Source organism: Argentina silus, assembly GCF_951799395.1.
Source record: "Argentina silus genome assembly, chromosome: 8".
In the NCBI taxonomy this organism is placed as follows: Eukaryota; Metazoa; Chordata; class Actinopteri; order Argentiniformes; family Argentinidae; genus Argentina; species Argentina silus.
In genome coordinates this window covers 12993020-13015329 of record NC_139662.1, presented here as the reverse complement: position 1 = coordinate 13015329, position 22310 = coordinate 12993020, and the positions used below count along the sequence as shown (strand labels likewise).

General features: G+C 43.2%; 1 protein-coding gene across 2 annotated transcripts; it reads left to right on the top strand.

The window, feature by feature from the left end:
• Positions 1-3657: 3657 nt before the first annotated feature.
• LOC310807748 (solute carrier family 2, facilitated glucose transporter member 1-like) lies at positions 3658-18064 on the top strand (the record flags this gene model as incomplete). 2 transcript variants are annotated; one of them, XM_083674339.1, is made up of 10 exons in its annotated part: positions 3658-3675; positions 10064-10156; positions 12366-12526; positions 13113-13353; positions 13642-13804; positions 14518-14705; positions 14985-15089; positions 16675-16776; positions 17011-17214; positions 17858-18064. In XM_083674339.1, 10 exons carry the CDS (start codon positions 3658-3660, stop codon positions 18062-18064), a joined length of 1482 nt encoding a protein of 493 aa, XP_083530465.1. The 2 variants fall into 2 exon arrangements, with proteins under 2 accessions (XP_083530465.1, XP_083530464.1); XM_083674338.1 differs by having other exon boundaries at positions 10061-10156.
• Positions 18065-22310: the final 4246 nt, after the last annotated feature.

Below are 22310 nucleotides of genomic sequence, written 5' to 3'. Positions count from 1 at the left end.
GGGTTAGGGTTAGGGTTACTGTATATACTCTGCACATGTATATACAGTATCATGGTATCATCTTGTTTGTTATTTCTTCTTTCTCTCTTTTATGTACAAATAAACTAAACTAAACTCGATGAAACTCCACTTCGCCAGTGCATCAGTCAAGTGTCAGAGGGCCTGGTATCCACCCATTCAGAGGCGCTTCCTTAAAAATAGCTGCTGATGTGCTATGGGGATTACAGTAAGTGGTAGGCTCTTCTGTCCGCTGCACAGATTAGTACACTCTCACCTGGACTTAGATGAGAGAAACAGTGCACCACTACAAGGACAGACAGACAGGCAGGCAGGCAGGCAGCCAAGCAGTGTGAACCTGATTTAGGCTCTTGACAATGCATTTAAAAGGTCCAGTATTTAACATTCAAGCTTTTAGAAAGTTGTAATGATTATGTTCTATTGGTAGCGATCAGGGAAGTCCATTTCAGGGGTTTATATTATTATTAGGGAGGATATTGTTGTTTGGAACTTCTAACTGAATTTCACTGCAGTGGCCGGAGGTGGTAGATTTCAGACAAACTTACGCCCTGCTTCTTTAGAGCTGTAACATGGGTCCACTTGGGTGAACATTTTGAATATCAAAGTGTTGATGGAGACACACATGCACATGCACACACACACTCGCACACTATTCTCCTATTTTGAATGAGTTGGTATCAGGTACCGGGATCCTACCACAAGTTGGCATGCCGGCTCTCTGAAACAAATGATCGGCGTCAGAGCAGATCTTGTTTCTCCATGTGAACTTCACAGGAGTAGAAAAAGTGATGATTTACATGGCCGCCTTTGCTCGCTCCGCGATCCCAGCCAAACAGAGGCACTCTTTCATTCAAAAGAAAACCTGCCTTACCAGGGCAAACCATTTTCTGTGTCTCATGGTGAAGGCTATTTTGTATATTGTTTGGCTAGCATACAACCTGCTAAAAGCGTAATGGCCTCGCTGAATAACTGCAGCATCTGTTGGGTGGAAGCCCTTTTAGTGGTAGATGACACTATGTTGAGAGTGTTACGTTGGGAATGTCCTCAGGGCTCTGACCAAGGAACTGGTAGTCAATTCTAGAGAGAAGAAGGAGGTTATCAAACCTTCAGTGATTAGGGGCATGGAAATGTAAGTAGTGGAGTTCTAGTATCTACGAGTCATCATCATAAAACTTTTTTTTTTTAAAAGAACTGGAAAGAGAACGGTTTACGAAAGCATAATCTAGCCTATACTTTCTAAGAAAACTGCGGTCATTCAATATCTGTACTAAGTGTTGTGGCTAGCATGTTTATGTATGCTATAGTACTGTATGCTGGTGGCAACTTGACCAGAGAGTATGCATGCAAACTGAATAAACCTGTCATAAAAGCTAGCTCAACAATTGATCATGATTTACCCTCCCAGTCCCTTGAGTCCCTATTTGTGCAGTGACAAGGAGGGTCCATCACCCATACAGCATAGCATCTTAGTGAAGCAGCTTAGTCACAGGTTCATCATTCCCAAATGCAAGATAGAAATACTTGGATGCTCCTTCTTTCTGACAGCTATTAGACGTCTAAACTCCCAAGCCCTGACCTTGACAACCATCGACAGCTTTAGCTGTACACACCTCCTCCTCAACCGGAAGCGATATCTGATATCTGAAACACAATGACTCTTTCATGGTCACACTGACAGATGTCTTCAACTTCAACATCACCCCACTCTGCACAGAAGGTGTCAGCTAAATCAATATCCAAGTCAACCTGCAATCCGCTAGAAAAAAAACATCCTGGTCACTAGGTGGAGCTAGTTCATGATACATGAGCTGTCTATTTAGGCAAGATTGTCTGCAAGTGGCACATTTGAATAATCTGCATCAATAATCTGCACACACTCCAACTCATCCTTAGACCATGAGTGATAATTAGATTCAACTTATGACCGTGGTTGTGAGTCGGCCCGTCAACATGTTGAATAAAGAGCTCATCAAATTTAGATACTCAAGCGGCTTTAGAGTCGGCCGCATTATCCACATGTAGATTAAAATCACCTATGACCATAATGTTGTCATAATTAGTACTGACAATAGACAACATTTCTGTGAAGTCATCTGAAAAGATAGGACACTGTTTGGGGGGTCTATATATTGTTATAATAAGCACAGGGGGTTGGGATTTTAACAGTACAGCATGATGTACAAAGGGGCAAAAATCACCTATAGGGATATTTCTACAGTTTAGGGCGTCAGCAAATATAGAGGCAGTCCCACCGCCTTTTCTTTTTACCATGCCTTGTAGAATGCTCTAAACTATAGCATGGAGGGGACGTCTCAATAAGAACAGCAGGTCCGTCGCCATTTAACCAGGTTTCTGTTAGAAACATGCAGTCAGTTTTATGTTCAGATATGAGTTCGTTAATAACAAAAGTCTTATTGCTTAGTGGTCGAACATTAAGAAGTGCCATATCCAAATCAAGGCTGGAGCCACCAAAATCTGTCTACAGTCATACTATCCTTGTAGGACTCCAGGCTGAACTAAAGTAGAGATTCTTAAAAACTAGGGATACCTAGCTTTTGACCTACAGAACACATCTGGAAGCTGTTTCACATGCCCACACGTTCATAAGGTGATCTGGACAATGATTTTGAGGTCAAAATTGGTGAAGTGTCTCTTTGATGTATTTCTATTCCAGACTCTGGGCCAACAAAAGGTGAACATTTTGAAAGGCGGTGGAGACTTTCTATCTTTGATCCACATAGAGTAGCCTCTGCAGAACCCCCTACCTAATTCTATCTCATAGTTTTATAGCACCTGTTGTTCACATGGTTGAAAAAAATCCAGTAATAAATCCTTATTTATTTGGTTCTGAAAAGTTACCATATTTAAGGTAGCCTAGAGCTGGTGAAGGAGAGTGGCTTCGGAAAAATAATTAATAATGCTTCAATTACTAAACTTTTTAGTATTCAATAAAAGGCATGCTGAAATTAAGGTTAGGCCTGTTGATAATTTAAATAGCCAACATGGTTGGAATTGATGATAGAAATATAAACAACCATGAACGAGTGCTTTTGTTATGAGAAGTACACTGGAAGACAACCTTCGTCAAGCCCGTTTGACGTCAACACGTTTGAACTGAACTGGAAAAAGTAAAAGAGTAATGCCTCCGACATCGAATAAGAAAAAAAATCTGTCTAAAATGCAACAATACGTCATCTGCAGTTCTTCAACAGCCAATCATCAATCGTGTTACAACCAAGCCCCCCCGCACACCTCCAGGAGGTAGTCGCCCGACAGCCAATCACAATCCAGGCAGATTGAGTTATGTTAACCGGCTTATGTCCACCGGCCAACAGCATGTCAATGGGAGACTATAACGGATCGGTATACAAATGTAACTACATGAGACAAGAGATGGCTGGAGAATGAAACGCTCACACTGAATTGTGGATTTTAATATTTTAATAGTTTTTACTTTCATATCAGTAGCCTAATAGGTCTACGTAGTAGCCTAATAAGAAGCCTAATACATTGGATTTCATGCATAGAGGATACATAGAAGATCGCTTGTCCGGCATTTGTTTGTGCTCCAATAACCTTGCAGATTGTCCTGAGAGACTCTAGTTCTCTGCTATCGATCTACAGCGCTGACCTCTCACAATGGACTCCGGAGGCAAGGTAACTGTCCCACGATAAAATGATTACTTACAGTAGGCTACACCACTGGTATGACGGCCAATAGACAATGCTGCGGCTTCTTTACTTGTGCCCTGTCTATTGTATCAGCTTTATTCATAGGCTATACTGTACAAAAGACAACTATGGAAACGTTCTATGCACACGAATGCACCTGCTCGTGGTTGTGATATCACGTACAACTTTATAAAATGTTATTACGATGCATTACATGCCACTGGCATAGAAATGCATGTACCCATCTATATCGATTAGTGATCGTGTTATATATTTAGTGTATATGGCATTAGTGTTTTATAGTAGCCTAATTTCCTTTCTCACGTAATTCTCATGTACCATAAGTTATTGTCTAAATTATCTAAAATATTTAGGATGTTGCTGTGTCCTGTAAATACATAGGCAAATGGATGATTCAAGAGGTTGTCACAGTGAACCTGTTTGTTCCTGAGTACTTAGTTTATGATCAGTTTGGGCCCTGACTCCGCATATATGAAGCAGAGATCAATGTTGCCTGTAGCCTTTGAGTTGAATACAGCTGTTCCACTTTTGCTTGTGATTGGCTGTGGGCCACCATAAAAGTTAGTTTTTTATTTTTATTTTTTGGAAGGCGTTAAAGCCACACTCGCAAATGCATTCCATAATAAAAAAATGTACATGTAGATAGACATTTATTTATATGATACAAAGCAATACAACAATGCATCTGGGTGATGCTATTTCTACCGCCCCCCTCCCCCCCCACCCTAACCCTAACCGTAACCCCAACCCTAACCACGTGTCCGTTCATGCAGACGTGCAGATGTGCATGTCTCCCTGCCTGTCACCAATTAGTGGAACCTTACGTTTCTTTATTTCATTTTGAGTCATCACTAACTCTCGGGAGGACTGTTCTACATACTGGGAAACTACCTCCAGTGTCCTTATAGGAAAGGTTAAGGTTATAACGACACTGTTCTGATCGATGACATAAATAAAAATAGGGCCAAGTGGAACAAAGAACTGTTGAGGAAGCATTTTAATATTGGAATAATACAGTGACCTATCTTATATACATCATGGTCACACTTTATACTAAGTTGCCCCAATACATTCGTAAAATGTAATAAAAATGTACATATCATATATTTCACATATGTACAGTTAGTTAACTACCAATTCGACTTACTTTTGCTAGCAATCCTAGCTTCGTATTTCCAAAATGACATGGTGTTTCAGGTTACATTCTGCAGTTTCTGACGTATGGACTTGCATAGTGTGTCTGTCCGTCCGTTTCCATGTGCGCCAAAAGTTGCAATTAGTAGATTGTTTGATGGATAAACAGATGCATTCTTCATGCGTTTCATCCATCTGAATTTAGCCGTATGCTCCAGGGTGAGAGAGGTTTGACCTCCCCTGTCCAATGAGATCCAATTTCAGGGAGCTGTTCACTAGCACCATAGTAGCCCAGTAATGGCAGACAGTTTCTTTAAACTTTTTCACGTTAGCTCAGTATTAGTTTGTTTGACTTCAACATATTTACAGTTGACTGGTATATGATTCTCTGTGTATAATCAGACGATTGCCTGTCTTCTGTCCCATATGTCAGCACACAAATGTTAGTTACACTTAGTTACATTGACCCACTTCTCCCTTATTATCATCAATGTGGCCTATAAAATGGGGTTGCCTAAGTCTCTCTCTCCCTCTCCCTCTTTCTTTCTTTCTTTCTTTCTTTCTTTCTTTCTTTCTTTCTTTCTTTCTTTCTCTCTTTCTACACTCTCTCTTGCTCTCTCTCTCCCTGTCTATCTCTCTCTATCTATCTCTGAATGTTGTGCCTCTCAAGGCTGAAAAACACATAGATACCATCACAGTCAGCCTATTCAGCCCAGAGTGTGCAAGGCGGTATTGAATGTGTCACTGTCACCTTGAAGACTCAACAATCTATCTCTCCTCCTGTGCACCTGCATTGTAAACTTTCATGTGTAGGCTAGGTTGTAGCAATCTCACGATGGGTATAGGGTGGGTAAATTCTAGTATCATGCCTGGACTGGGTAAACCTATCAATATTACATTGAACTGGGTGAACGGAATATTAACGCAGTCATCCAGTATGTGTAATAGAAATAAGGCCTTTACTCATTTAAAAAAAACAACAACAACAACATTATCCTAATCTTCAACGGCACCAGCCACAACTGGTGTGTGTGTGTGTGTGTGCGTGTGCGTGCGTGTGCGTGTGTGTGTGAGAGTGTGTGTGCGTGTGCGTGTGCATCATTCCTGTTCAAAAGCAAATGGGTTCTTTTTAGAAAAAGTGTTTAACCCTCGGGATTGAAACTCATGTTTACTGACATTTCTACAGCCACTGACCACATGACCTTACAATGAAATACACTCACTGAACACTTTATTAGGAACACTATACAAATACTGGGTACTTTGCTCTCGAAACAGCCTCAATTCTTCATGGCATTGATTCCACAAGATGTTGGAAATATTTCTTTGAGATTCTGGTCCATGATGACATGATTGCATCACTCCTGCATCATTCCTGGAGATTTTTCAGGTGCACTTTCAAGCTGTGAATCTCCCATTCTACCACATCCCAAAGGTGTTCTGTTGGATTCAGATCCGGTGACTGGGAAGGCCACTGAAGAACACTGAACTCATTGTCATGTTTATGAAACCAGTTTGAGACGACTTTTGCTTTGTGACATGTTGCATTATCATGCTGGAAGTAGCCATTAGAAGACGAGTAAATTGTGGCCATGAAGGGATGCACAAGGTCAGCAACAATACTCAAATAGGCTGTGGCATTCAAGCAATGATTGATTGGTATTAACGGGCCCAAAGTGTGCCAAGAAAACATTCCCCACACCATTACACCACCTCCACCATGAGAAGGTGTACAGGTGTTCCTAATAAAGTGTTGAGTGAGTGTATATGCTGATGTTTACACCTGAAAACCAAAGGAAATAAGTTGTGAGGTCATGTGGTCTGTGCCTGTAGAAATGTCAGTAAACATGGGTTTGTGTGGTATATCTTTATACGTTTATCTTCTCTTAATTTCCCGATCTGCTAATAAGACCTTTCACCATCACTCTTTCTCTTTCGCTCACACACACACACACACACACACGCACCTCCCTCCTCCCCTTCAGAGTCCCCCTGTCCTTCAGCGAACATACCTCTGCTGCGCCCAGCAGAAAAAGCTAAAGGTGATCTAGGAAACGTCTCCATGGCAACGGAGGGTAAAGCTGGGACTGAGTGAGCATGACACAGCAGCAGTGGCTGATCCCTCAAAGCCGCACCCTGTATGCTGCCGCACTGGGTACAACCATTGTCACACACAAGACAGGTACCAGATTAAAACACTATTAAAAGGCTACTGACGTAACCTCCTCGGCAGATAAGAGGTAGACTGGGGTTGTGTGTTTGCGTGTGCGTGTGTGTGTTATAAACAGAACCTGGCTTACAGAAGAAAAGAAAAAACCCTCCATGCCCTATAGTATATATTGTACAGTGTCTAGAGAACATTTTTCATGGTCACATAGTGAGGGAATAATGAATGACCCAGTCAGCCGAGTTGTGGGCCGGATCTGGTCTTGTGATGGCACATATGGTTGAGTGCCGGCAAGTATTTTATGTGACAGACCTGGTCCAAATGTAGGAGACCATTTCTGGATGAGAGTTGGCACTTTGCTCAAGGGCCAGCTCTGGGATTTAATATCTGGTCCTGATATGTTCCTGTAGTTACTGGGCAATTTGTGGTTTAAATGTGGAGGACCAGTTCTAATTGAGAGTTGACACTTTGCTCATGGGCCAGCTCTGGGATCTGATATCTGGCCCTGATACATTCCTGTAGTTACTGGGCCATCTTTGGTCTGAGTGTGGTTGACCAGTACTGGGTGACAGTTGGAACTTTGCTTATGGGCCAGCTCTGGTACTGTATGCAGTGTATTGCTATAATATGTTCAGATTGTTACTAGGCCAGTGTAGGTCTCACTTGGTACCAGAACCAATAGAAAGCTATACGCAAATAACTTCAAACTTTCATTTTAACACAGAGGTTCCATGTTTTTGACTTGTCATCAATTTTTGTTTAAACAAACTACTGCTGACATCAGCTAATTTTAGCCCCCGTTCGACAAATCAAATTAAATACCTTAGTTACATGTGAATTTGTGGTGATTTGACCACAGATTTGAAACTTGGTCAGTATTTCCATAGCACCTTTTTTTGTTAGCAGTGGTTACAATTAGCTGAAGTTAGCATTGGATATTTCAGCACATGTGAATGTTATGTTTCTTCTGGCCCATACATTACTTTCACGGTAAGGAATCATATGACTATTGTGAAAAAGTATTTTAATTGGGTATCTTGTCAACAATAAGCACATAGTGAACCCAATAACTAGTTACCATACACATGTGAGATCTCTGACAATGCAACAATGATCTGGTTAGCATACATAAGGCTGGATTTCAGCACACTTGACAGTTCGTCTCTAAATGGGCCTGTTATGATTGCCATCAGTAAATCAAATCTTGGCCACAATTCAACCATAAATGGGTCTGATCTGGTTGCAGTACAGGGCCAGATCTGGTTGTCATAACTAAGCCAAATCTGATTTCCATAACTAAGCCAGGCCGTTGCCACAAAAAGGCCAAGCCTGGGCCAGAATGTTTGTTCCCTGGGCCAGAAGTGGACCAGCTCTGGTGGCCATATCTACTGGCCATTACCGTGAAAAGGTCACATCTTGGCTGGCATATGGATGTGGCCCAGTAAGAACTTGGAATGATGGTCCAGAAGTGGACCAGGTCTGGTTCCCATTACTAAGCCAGGCCTTTGCCATAAATAGACTGGGCCAGAATGCTGATGTGGCCTAGGTAAAATTTTGTTCCCTTGGCCATAAGTGGACCGGCTATGGTCGCTATACCTAAGCTGAATCCTCACCATGAAAATGGCAAATCTTCGCCAACATGTTGATGTATAAAACATCCACATACCGGCCAAGGTCTAGCCTTTTCATGGCAAAGATCAGGCTCAGGTATGACAGCCAGAGTCAGTCCACTTTTGGCCCGGGCAACAAAGTCGTACCTGGGCCACATCCACATGCTGGCCAAGGTCTAGCCTTTTCATGGCAAAGATCAGGCTCAGGTATGACAGCCAGAGTCAGTCCACTTTTGGCCCGGGCAACAAAGTCGTACCTGGGCCACATCCACATGCCGGCCTAGGTCTGGCCTTTTCATGGCAAAGATAAGGCTTAGGAATGGCAGCCAGAACCAGCCCACTTCTGGCCTGGTGATCAAAGTTGTACACATCCGGATGCCGGTAGAGAAAAGACATGGGCCAGATCTGGGCTGTCATTTCCTTGCTGACTGGAGAAGGTGGGAGGTGCACTGGCAATAACAACACTGGATTTGTAGTCGTGACATTTATCACACCGAGTCTATGTTGTGTTTATGAGATGATGAGCGATTTTTCAGAGGATACTGTATGACAAATGAAATGCGTCAGTGTGGGCCCAGCTCCTCCACGTGTGGTTTTGCTCTTCCTGTACAGCTGATGTCTCTGACGCATTACTAATTCTTTCCTCCATATTGCTGCCAGACTATCATTCACTAACAGGCCTCAGAGGTATGTTTAGGTGTGTTGGTTTCTTAAGGGCTTAGTTTGTGTTGAGCTCACAACAGGAATAAAGTGTGTGGCCTCTGTTGACAGACTGCCTGTGTGCGTGCCTAGGTCCTGATGTTCCTTTGTTTTAGATTAATGCACCAGATCCATCTGTTTACCTTTTGCTAGATGAGACTTTTTCTTGGCACTTTTTTATTGTTTCTGTATTGGATGTTGTGGTAGTTGTCTGTATTAGCAGGTGGAAATCCAATTTCCCTTTTGGGGATCAATAAAGTACAATGTTAGCGTAATTATGTAGTTGCATGTTTCAAAACATCTTCTTGATTTGTAATTCCTTGTTTGAAATTTGCAAATACATCTGCACACTTTATCAAAGTTGCCTATATGAGTATCAGTGGTCACAGGGAGGTCATTAAACCTTAAAGGGTATGTTAAAGGGTATGTTAAAGGGTATGTTGTGGATGTGAAGTGCCATGGGAAGGCAAAAATACACCTAATTATGGATGTTTCTACTGTGTTTTGAGGCCTGCTCATGTGTTTTCAATTGCAATGTTAGTTGCAAGGGTTTGGGGATAAAAAAATAAATAATAATAATAATAATTATGATGCACTAAAGTGGTTTCTAACTATGGGAAACAAGGCCCTGCTCATCTATTTGAGCATAATGCTTGTGTTCTGAAGCCAGTGACAGCTCAGGACTTTTATTTTGAAATCAACAAGACTTTTATGTGTGTTTTTCCTCTGTCCATAACAGCAGGTGACAATGCAGCTGATGTTGGCAGTGGGGACTGCCGTGATTGGTTCGCTGCAGTTTGGCTACAACACAGGGGTCATCAACGCACCTCAGAAGGTGAGTGGGTTGCACTTTACCATATGGTTTACACTGAAATGTTCCTGGTATTAACCAGAACATGATGAGGTGATAATACTTTCAGTTATTAAAAGCTTCTTTGCATTGGTAACTACCTAGTGGTGCTTCCCAAAGAATCCCAAAGAAACAAATAAGTATTTCAAAGGCTACTATCCTGTAATTATCATTTTACTATGTAATTTCTAAGTGAATAAGTAGTCATTTCTGTGTACTGTAGGTGAAGTGCTACCTGTGAGTGTTTGTCTATGTCTTTGGACAGGGGTGCAGTACCAGTGGCTCTGTTTGTGATAACAATATGTCTATCAGGTTCATGGCATACTTCTCTTTTTCTTAGATGTCCAAGGTATCCTTTAGGAAGTCCCTGAGTGGCTGTTTAGTGTTGTCTACATATTGTCCTCGTGCTCCAATCAAATAGCACCCTGTCTTCAAATATCTTGAGTGTTTGCTTGAGCCTAGCTGGAGTGCCAGATGGGGCGGGGTTTGCACAGTTGGGATTATTCCATTGGTTGTATTGTGCCAGGCAAGCTCACTCAGTATTCAGTCAAGGTCTGGAAGCTATGTTTGTGTCCCTGCAAAAACCAGCAAACCCTGATATTCTTCCTCCATATTCTTCCGCTCACTTTGCGAGTTTTACAGTAAGATGTTCCTTGTCCACTTGACTAAGTGACACATAGACATTGGTATTATAAGTGATATATGGAGCCCCAGCTTTGTGTGTGTGTGTGTGTGTGTGTGTTTGTGTGTATGTATCTGTGTTTGTGTGTGTGTGTGAGAGAGAGAAAGAAGACAAGCCCTTCATGTTATTACATGTGTGTTTGTTTGTTTATGAGTGTGCTAGCGTGTGTGTGTGACCATGTACATATGCCAATGTGTGTGAGCCTGTGAGGACACCTGACCAGATAGGCACTGTAAATAGAGTTGTGTAGATTACGATTACGTCTGTGTGCAGGTGCTTGGCCAGAGTTAGCCAGCAAGTCCAAGCCTCTTTGATACCTTGTCATGTGAGACATGCAGCAGCCTCCAAGGTCTAGGATGGAAAGCCACCCATCTATTGTAACCAATTTACTGGCTATCTACTCAGGGCCGTAACCAACCAAAGCCAATGGAACAGCGGACAATGGTTTTCCATTGTGACCAGTTCACTTTCAGTCTCAAATCTCTTGTGGTTCTCCAATAAAGAAGAGGTTCATAGTTGTAAGGATTAAAGACAGGAGGGGCGGAGTGGTGTAACAGCAACCTTGACAGAGCTTATTCTGGACACGCTGACTGTTCTATTCTCATACACAGTAGGGCCTGGAGTTTGCCTGACTATGTGACCGACCTGACCAGGAAAAACTCTGGGTCCTAGTCACAGCCAGAGTTGTTCTTGATAAGGTCATGTGAGGAGGGGGTAGGCTGCACAAATTTCACCTTTAAACTGAAGTCATCAACTGTGTGGGGTATTCATAGCCTGCAGTCATCATCAACACTTGTAACACTTGATGCAAGGTGAGTGAAGAATGCAGAAAGCTTAGATACTTTAAGTAGCTGCCTTATCCACACATACATAGAGGATATAAATATCCTCTGTCATAGCCTACTGATAGAGGATATTAGAGAATATAAATATCCTCTATCATAGCCTACTGATAGAGGATATTTATATTCTCTAATATCCTCTATCAGTTGGCTATGATGAAGCATAGTTGCAGGGCTATGGAACATTCTTTGAAGGGCACCCTACTCTGCCTGACTTATATTAACGGCAGTCTGGCATCTGTTTGACAACATGAAGTCCTCGTGTGCTGAACAATCCGACTTCCTGGATCTCCAGCCCCCTCTGCTGGCCAAAAAAAGGATCCCAAAAAGGTTCTTCGGCTGTCCTTGTGGAAGAACCCTTTTTGAATTATTTTGGGCTCCATGTAGAACCATTTTGGGTTCGATGTAGAACCCTCTGTAGAAGTGTTATTTGGGTCAAAAGCTAAGTTGACACTTTGACACACATTTTGCATTCTGGTTCTTTGCACTGGCAAATAAAAGGCTTTTTTTTCTTGTAGCTTTTCCATTAAGTGTTTATGTTGCATCCATCAATCTATCACTTCTCTCTGTGTCTGTCTGAAGATTTATGACATTATTGAACTTCAAAAAACACCTTTAAAGACGACGATGGTAAAGTATGTTCTTTACGCTGTGTTGTGTTGTGTCATAGATCATTGAGAGTTTCCTCAACGAGACCTGGATGAGTAGGTACTCAAAGCCCATCCCCCCCACCTCCTTGACCACTCTGTGGTCCATCTCTGTGGCCATCTTCTCTGTGGGAGGCATCTTCGGCTCCTTCTCGGTGGGCCTCTTCGTCAACCGCCTGGGAAGGTACGTCTACAGGAACACTTTATCTCCAGCTGCTGTCTCTATCTGATATTAACAGACAAATCATGTGATAACATTGGGTATTAACTGATGGTTGCAAGATTGCAACACAACTGGTAACCACCATTGCTAATGCTTGTTTCATTGAATTTAAATACGTAGCTAATGGATAACATAATGACCATTTCTACCATGAAAAGTGAAGTGAATACCAGATAAATACGTAGTTGACAGGGGCCAGACTGATAATTTGTTTCGTTTCATTCAGCCTGGTGACAGGCTAGGTTTATAGTTGCAGACAGTGAAACAAAGTGTAACCAAAGTCTGATCTCGCAAGTATAGGTATAGATCTGTCAACTTAGAAAGCAATGCATTTAGTCTCACACAGCCTACAAGATGTATTGTTCTGCTGCTCTTTTTTGTAAATTTGTAAATTTGTTATTGCTATTTTGTTAATACTTTGCTATTTTGTAAATTCCTTGTCAATATATATATATATATTTGTTTTGTTTTGTTTTGTTTTTTATTCTGATTGTCTTGAGGAACTGAAGCCATCCATAGGTTCCAACTGACTAGCTCTCTGTTACAGGAGGAACTCCATGCTTGTAGCCAACGTGCTGGCGTTTATCGCCGCTGGATTCATGGGCTTCTCCAAGCTGGCTGCGTCCTGGGAGATGCTAATCATTGGGCGTTTCATCGTGGGGCTCTATTCGGGCCTCTCCACGGGCTTCGTGCCCATGTATGTGGGGGAGATCGCACCCACCCCTCTACGTGGCGCTCTGGGCACTCTGCACCAGCTGGGCATCGTCATTGGCATCCTCATGGCACAGGTAGGCACAGTTTGAAAAAATAAAAAGATATCGATGAACCCAGTCCAAATGCAGCACAGGAGATAGGCAAAGAAATTCAATGAAAAGACAGTTCAATCTTCATTTACTCCAACTACGTTTTGACCATCATTGTCTTGTGTTTCAACCAAAATGCTAAATCAATGAATCTGTCAAAAATAAATGTGCACCTCTGTGGGTCCCTCCCTAGAACCAGGATTTGAAAAAACCCCACCTCTTTAGAGTCAGGGGGGTGTGTTGAAGCAGCTAAAGCCTGTGGTTTGTGGCCAGGTCTTTGGAATCGAGTCGATCATGGGCAACGCGTCTCTGTGGCCCTTCCTGCTGGGCTTCACCGTCGTCCCGGCCATACTGCAGTGTGTCCTGCTGCCCCTGTGCCCAGAGAGCCCCCGCTTTCTCCTCATCAACTGCAACGAGGAGGAGAAGGCCAAGACCGGTGAGACACTCAGCGGCTGGTCCACACACACACACATACACATACACACACACACACATACACATACACATGCACAAAACATGCACACTGACACACACACATGCACGCATACACACATAACTGTATGAACCAGGGGAGCAATCCTACTGAGAGACTTTGAAGCTGGCTATACTGTACCATGTGGCAATGAGGAGAACTGCAGGGCACTGAGATCATTTTTTTTCATTGCCCACAAACCACGTCTGAAGCATATTCGGGTTTTTTTCACTGAATTGAAAACACATCATAAGCATACTCACACTTCAGAGGCGAGTGCATCGGTAAAAAACACACCTCTACTTTATCTGCATTTGCATTGGTGCCGAGATTGGTGCCACCAATCAAATGTTGCTATGAACACTATGGCAGCGCCCATTAACGGCATTTCCTCGATTTACTGGCCAATGTACTTGAACACAGACATCTCTGCAAGCCCCAGTTCTATCACATAATGATATCCTATAACCACAGTAGTAGACTAGAGCCTCTTTATAAAATAAGCCATTTAGCTGACGCTTTTATCCAAAGGGACTTACATTGCATAAATTTTTCAGTATATATGGCCCCAGCAGGAATCGAACCCATAACCTAAGCGTGGTTAGCGCCATGCTCTACCAACTGAGCCACAGAGGAGCCTCTTGACTATGTGGTGTGGTGTGTGTTTGTTGCCGTAGTGCTCATCAAGCTTCGAGGCATGGAGGACGTGAGCGCTGACATGCATGAGATGAAGGAGGAGAGCAGGCAGATGATGAAGGAGAAGAAGGTGACCATCTTAGAGCTGTTCCGCTCGCCGGTCTACCGGCAGCCCATCTTCATCGCCATCATGCTCCAGCTCTCCCAACAGCTGTCTGGCATTAACGCTGTGAGTGGGGATGGGGGACGATACACACATATACACACAGGCAGACATGTACATACACACACTCAAAGGTAGACATGACCGTAGACCATAGTTACAATTGTACTCTTTTTCTAACTCGTGTGTTACAAATGCATACTATAATTCACACACATGCTGACTAATGCACACATACACGCTCACACAAACAGCCTGGAAACAAAGATGCACACACAAAAACACCTCAAATTATATCAGACGGATTAATGGCTGTTAATGGCACTGTGTCCTGTTATGCCGCAGGTTTTCTACTACTCCACCAGGATCTTTGAGAAGGCGGGTGTGTCTCAGCCGGTCTATGCCACCATCGGCGCCGGAGTGGTCAACACTGCCTTCACTGTGGTGTCGGTAAGCTATGAAAACACTGTACGACCGTAAACACACTGTGTTATGACCAAAAGAGGGAGCGGGGCTTGTTTCGGTCAAGCATAGACGCAAATGAGCCCTCTGGATTTCAAGGATACCGAGAGTAGAGAGAAAGGAAAGCCATGGGAGGTGCCGTTGTAGGAAAGTGACAGGGTCGTGTCCTGCCAAACCTTCTGGCAAGACAACCAGTTTTAAGATTTGGGTGACAACTGTGGTCTACCATCTGCCAGATGCATTCTTATCGTTTTTGGATCTCTGGAGGTGCCGTTATTCTCATCCCCATTTGTTTTGATTTGACTTTATTTGGGATAAAAAAAATAAAAAAAGAACATACGATAAAATGAAAACATGATAAAATGATAAACATAACCGAAAACACATTTATCATCACCTGCATTCTGTTCTTTAGCTGCTGATATAATCCACCATGCAGAGCAGGCATAGTCAAAATACCACTGGATGATGGCTCAGCTAATTGTTTCATTATTTCGATGTTCAATGATCTGGTCTGACCCTATGAGACTTTAATTTTGTTCACAGTTTTGGTTACACTTCCACTTTAGCTCTTTACTCAACGGTTCTTGGATGGCTGGCGTGTCTTTCCCTGATACAACTAAAGTTCAATCATCAACGTGAAGGAGAAGTTTACACTTCACTGCAGCTGGCATAAAAAGAACAAAAGAGGCCCTATGTTAGACCCCTGAGGTATTCCGCAGGTAAACTCTTTAGCCTCTGATATAACATCTCCGACATTGCATACTTGTGTTCTGTTAATCAGATACAATTTAAACCAGTTTACTGCCAACTCAATTAGACCTATGCATTTTAGTTTCAATAAAATAATGTCATGGTCTACAGCGTTGTGCCGCTGTTCTCTCTGCAACAAGTCGGTGCGGTTCGTCAGCGTAAAACTCAGTATAGGACAATATGAACAAGTCCAAATCCTTGGGTACGGCTGTTAGATTTGTATCGATCAAGGGTTGAGAGAGAAGTTTTCAGTTCCCTGACTGAAGTCATCTAGGAAGTGGTAAAAGTTGACAACATTATTGCAGAAAGATTGGAAAAATATGTGCATGATTTCATTCAATTTGACCAAATTCAGTGGATTATAAGAATATCCCATCCTCGCTCTAAACCGTCCCCCTAACCCCATTTAACCTCATAAGGACCAGTGGGGTAGACTAGGCTAAAAGCTTTAGTTTTAAACACAGAATAGGCCTGGAGTAAGCCCTGTTGAAGCCCGGGAATGACTGTGGAAAAGCATTTGGCCTTGGCACACACAGTGTATGTATGCCCTCTTGTGGAAAGCCAGCTAATGACCTCTTGCACTAGTCCTCACTGTCCCATTTTCCCCCCATTCTATTTGCCTTGTCTCTTGACCTTGCTCAGGCTGTGAGACAAAGTCCAGATCTCTGCCCTACAAGTGTTAAAAGGGGGTGTATATATATGTATGCAAATATTTCTAACTTCATACCACATGCTTTTCAAATATTTAAAGAGACATCAAACTCCCACTCACACTCCCATCCTCTTTCCTCCCCTCTTACTCTTTTTCTCTCTCTGCTAGCTGTTTGTGGTAGAGCGTGCAGGCAGAAGATCCCTTCATCTCATTGGCTTACTAGGAATGGCTTTCTCAGCTGTCCTGATGACCATCGCCATGGCACTGTTGGTATGTGTCTGACAGTACATGATGATAAGAAAATCAATTGTTGTTGATTTTACCCTTGTGTCCTTGCTATGTTCACAACTTGGTCCCGCATACTATCATGGCCACCTACAGAGGAAAACTTGCCCTTGGACATTACACCACCTTTGATAAACTTTGATTAAAAAGTGAACTTTAATTTTAAGTCTACCACCTTATCTGACCAACACCTCAAATGACAATGTGTGTGTTCCTCAGGACCAGTTGACTTGGATGTCTTACGTCAGCATCGCAGCGATCTTCAGCTTCGTGGCCTTCTTTGAGATCGGCCCTGGCCCCATCCCCTGGTTCATCGTAGCAGAGCTGTTCTCCCAGGGCCCGCGGCCTGCTGCCTTTGCCGTGGCAGGCTTCTCCAACTGGTCAGCCAACTTCATAGTGGGCATGAGTTTCCAGTACGTAGAGGTAAGGAGACGGAAAATCAACCCCCACGTAATTTTCTGATTTGTTGTCTCTTAAACTGTTTTGTTAAGGTAATTGAGCTGACGGTTCTATTCAAAGCATACCTCCAGCCAACTGATTTTGTCACAATTGGGTAAAGGTTGCTATGTACAGTAGGTCACTGTTTCAAATATGCATATTGTCATCGTAGCAGTGGGATACCTCAATGGTGCTACTGCGGCAGATAGTACTTTACGTTGGTAAAAGAGACAAATGCAAAACATTTGCTGTGAGGATAAATACCTCAGTTTACTGTGAGAATAAATTACTCACTTTAATTAGGCCTATAATGACTTTACATACATATAATTTTATGATATAGAGATATTCCCTCTAATACAATGTTATAGTATATTTCAATTCGTGTGTCAATGAGGTACAGTAAGCCTATCCATGAGCATTGCTCAAAGATGACCAGTTTTGGTGGTTGTAATACCCCCAAGAAAAAGGCAAATAGACTGTTACCACTGTCTCGATAACCGTACTCTGCTGTCGTTGACAAATTCATATATTAAACACTGACCTACTGTATACATACGTACATCCCTACATACTGTATGGCTTTTTAATTGATATTCCTCCCCCTGTGTTTTAATCTTCTCTCTAGCAATTGTGCGGCCCCTACGTCTTCATCATCTTCACAGTGCTGCTCCTGGGCTTCTTCGTCTTCACTTTCTTCAAGGTGCCCGAGACAAAGGGACGGACCTTTGATGAAATCTCTGCTGGCTTCCGCCAGGAGGCAGGACAGGGGGAGGAGAAGTACTTTTCACCTGAGGAGCTCAATAGCCTTGGGGGGGCTGACTCTCAGCTCTAAGACACCCCCCCCCCCCCAACACCCCCAGGCCTCCTAGAGCAGAGCTGTCCAGTTGGACCATGACTGCAACTATTGATAGACTTGATGGGCAGCCAGGGCATTTCCAGGGTTTGGGGGCAGCGCCCCTTAATATACAGAGATGACCACTGTCTTTGGTTGCTCAAGTTGTTGCTCAAAGACTCACACATATGTTGCCTATGTTTGCACTGGCATACCACTTAGAATGCACCAGCACATTGCTTATTTCTAAGGCCCCGGCCACACTAGTCCGTCAGAAAAGAAAAGTCACTGTATTGATGTGATCGGTGGAATTCGGGCGTGACATCAAACAACTCAACAGTCAAGTAACTCAACAACGCTTCCTCGTTTCTAACGGACTGTCAAAAGTTCAACTCCTCGGAACATTTCTGTCCGTAAAAAAAAACACAAATGGACACGGACAAACCCTCATCTCCGATGTCAGGTGGAAATTTATTTCGACATCCCCCCAGGGAAAGTAAGGATAGAGCTGTCTCTCTCTCTCTCTCTCTCTCTCTCTCTCACCATTTCATCAAGGTGACCTAGTCAAGCACTGAAAGAAACAGTGACTACAATCCCACACACACTGTCATTAAACTGTATTTATGATATATCTGTATGTCCCTATCTAACATATATTTAACTATAATATATTAATAATATATTAACATGTTTCCCTATTTAACATATAGCTAGTATTCATTCTTTGGAATATGCATTTAAACTGCATTAAATGTCCAGCCATGCCAGTGTAAAGGAGACTTCCAAGGATAACCTTTTCAAATTAATTAATGGGCATAATTTCTATCTGTGGTCCACACAGAAAAGACGTACTGTAGCCATTGCAGTTACCACAGTAAGTAGTAGATTGATAGACTGTATATACTTTTATATTGTAAGCAAGTGTAAAATGTACTCAACCTTAAGCTGTAGAATCTAGAGGGGGACTGTTCTGTGAATACAGAGGGGGATTTTCTTGTCCGGTTATGAAGATGCATAGAAGAATTATTCGTCTCTCAATCCACTGAGTTAAGACCTTTGGGTATGGAATGGTATTCCATGTGCTTCATGCATGTCATGGGTATGTGAGTGTGTGCTTGCGTATGTGTCTGTGTTATTACACGTGTGTGTGCACAAGAATGTACATGTGACATAATGTAAAAAGTTGTTAAAGATGTATAACCAGAATAAGAGTAAATATAATATTTGTACAGACATTTGTCATATAAGATATATACTGTAGTTGTGTAGCGCACTCACCTCCAACGCCTTCCAATGCAAAAAGGGCTAAAGGTATCTAACACAATAATCCCACCTAAACTCTAATTAGTCTGGTACTAAGCAGGGACACTCCTAACTTATCTTCTAAAATATAGATTTTATGAGTGAGTTGTACAATTGTATTATGTACCAAAAACAAAAAGCTAATCTGTGTGTGGTGGTGGGAGGATTGGTAAGTAGGAGTCAGGTGTTTTTTTGTGTTTCTTTTCTTTTTTCCTTTGTTAAACCATGTGCCAAGACGTGGTGCTGTCCTGACAGTTTCCCCCTGTGTTTTGTGAACAGTTGTATGGTAGCTAGATACTTGATCAATAAAACAAAGCTGCACACAGAGAACCGTATTCATGTCTTTTCCTACTGTTCCTATCATAGCATTGTCATTGGTCAGTGTTTTACCTAAATATTAATGATGATGAGAGAGGGACACAAACACATTGTCATTGTTGGATGTGAAGTCAATGTTTATTTTGAACTATTATAGCTTAGGGTTACTACTTAGGTGTGTGTGTGTGTGTGTGTGTGTGTGTGTGTGTGTGTGTGTGTGTGTGTGTGTGTGTGAGGATGAGGGTGAATGTGAGGGTGAGGGTGTGTATGTCTGTGTGTGTGTATGTGACAGAGAGAGCGAGAATATGTCAGTGACTCGCTCCGATCTCCTCTTCTGTCTGGCTGGGAGGGCTACTGAGGGAGCGTTTGGGTGAGCTGCAGTCTCCTTCCTCAGTCTGGCTTGCTGCTCTCTTGCACCCCCTGCTGCCAGATGCCTCCTCGGAACACATCTTCCCCCGTCTCTTCTTCGGTGGGAGCGTGCTGGGGTCTTTGAATGCACGGATCCTGAGGACCCATTGAGGTCTCTTGAGCTGGCTCACTCTCAGAGTAACAGGACTGTCCCTCAGGCCCTCCCCTGTCAGGGGGCAGGAAAGATGACCCAGCACCTGACTGGCACTGCCCTCCACATGCTGCACAGCACTCTGGGACAGGCCTGGACACTGTGAGACCTGCTGGGGCTGCTTGGGACAGGACACAGTCTTCTGAGAGGAGCTAACTCCAGGAACCCTTCTCAGGATCATCCTGATGGCAGTAGGGTTGTTGGGGTCCTCAACCAGGATGGACTCCCAGTGGACAGCCCCAGAACGGCGACACTGAGACTGTGAGACCTGCTGGGGCTGCTTGGGACAGGACACAGTCTTCAGAGAGGAGCAACCTCCAGGAACCCTTTTCAGGATCATCCGGATGGCAGTAGGGTTGTTGGGGTCCTCAACCAGGATGGACTCCCAGTGGACCGCCCCAGAACTGCGGCCAGGCTTTGAGCGGTGGCACCGCTCTGCTTTTCTAGCAAGGCGAGCAGCTTTGGGTCTGGCACCAAGAGGCAGAACGGTGGCTGGCCTGTTCTTGCTGGAGACCAGGGACACCTCCTCTGGTCTAAATGATATAGGTACCTGAGAAGTAGATAGTCTATTTATAGTATATCACATATAGTATCTGTGAATTACCTTTTCTCAAGCATTCAATTAATTAATTTGGGTACATGGTTCTGGAGGGATGGGTTCTAATAAGGAAGAGGAAATAATTACACAAAATGAGTAGTTAAAAAAAAGAAAAACAATTACTCACCTTTCTCATTTCTATTTCCATTTCAGATAGATGAGACAGGAACTGATAAAGGCTCTTTTATGGTATGAAATGTTGTGATCAGAGCTGCGTTTTGGCGTTGTCAGTGAAAGCACAGTTGTGGCTTCTAACTTTGTTGTTGCCGCGTTTTAAAAGATACTGGAACGAAGTGTCAAAATCTAAGAACGGTGGAATGGGGCGATGGAACGGGTGCGCACAGTCCATCACCATTGTTGTGCGGATCGAATTATAGGCTGCTTTTAATTGTTATTTTTTAAATTGCGCTACCATAGAAATGAAATATATACATGTTTTCAAATTCGAGACGCTCATTATTATGACGTTGCATTCTAGAACATTAAAACGTCGGTCCTTACATAGCTATATCTGTCTAAAATGAAAAGGTGCGTTTTTTTATCCCACTTTTATTTCATGTATGATCTCGCTAGATTTTACAGTATAGGCCTACCCTATTTGATGTGTCCACTATCAGCTGAGCTGACACAGGAAAATGGCCTCTAGGTCTAGGCCTATTTTAGGATTAATTCAAATAATTATACGGGAAACAAGTTATCTCAATGTCTAATAACACTAAATCTTAGCTTCTATACTAAAAATAGACATTCTCCATGTTTCAGGTATCTCTGATGGTGTCTATGGAGAATAGGCCAGCCATAGTTCTGTCTCTTGGTGCCAAACTCAAAGCTGCTCGCCTTGCTAGAAAAGCAGAGTGTTGCCACCGCTCAAAGCCTGGCCGCAGTTCTGGGGCGGTCCACTGGAAGTCCATCCTGGTTGAGGACCCCAACAACCCTACTGCTATCAGGATCATCCTGAGAAGGGTTCCTGGAGATATCTCCTCTCAGAAGACTGTGTCCTGTCCCAAGCAGTCCCAGCAGGTCTTACAGTGTCCAGGCCTGTCCCAGAGTGCTGTGCAGCATGTGGAGGGCAGTGTCAGTCACATGCAGGGTCACCTTTCCTGCCCCCTGACAGGGGAGGGCCTGAGGGACAGTCCTGTTACACAGAGAGTGAGCCATCTCAAGAGACCTCAATGGGTCCTCAGGATCCGTGCATTCAGCACAGTCTCTCTGAAGAAGAGACAGAGGAAGATGTCTGCCAGTTCAGAGACATCTTGCAGCAGGGGGCGCAAGAGAGCAGCAAGCCACTCTGAAGGGGAAACACTATCTCATCCAAATGCTCCCTCTGTATGCTTCCTGAGACAGTAGAGATCGGAGCTAGGAGCTGACATTCTCTCTCTCTCTCCCTCTCTCTTTCTCACACACACACACACACTCACACACACACACACACACACACACACACACACTTAAGGACAGTATAGTAGTTG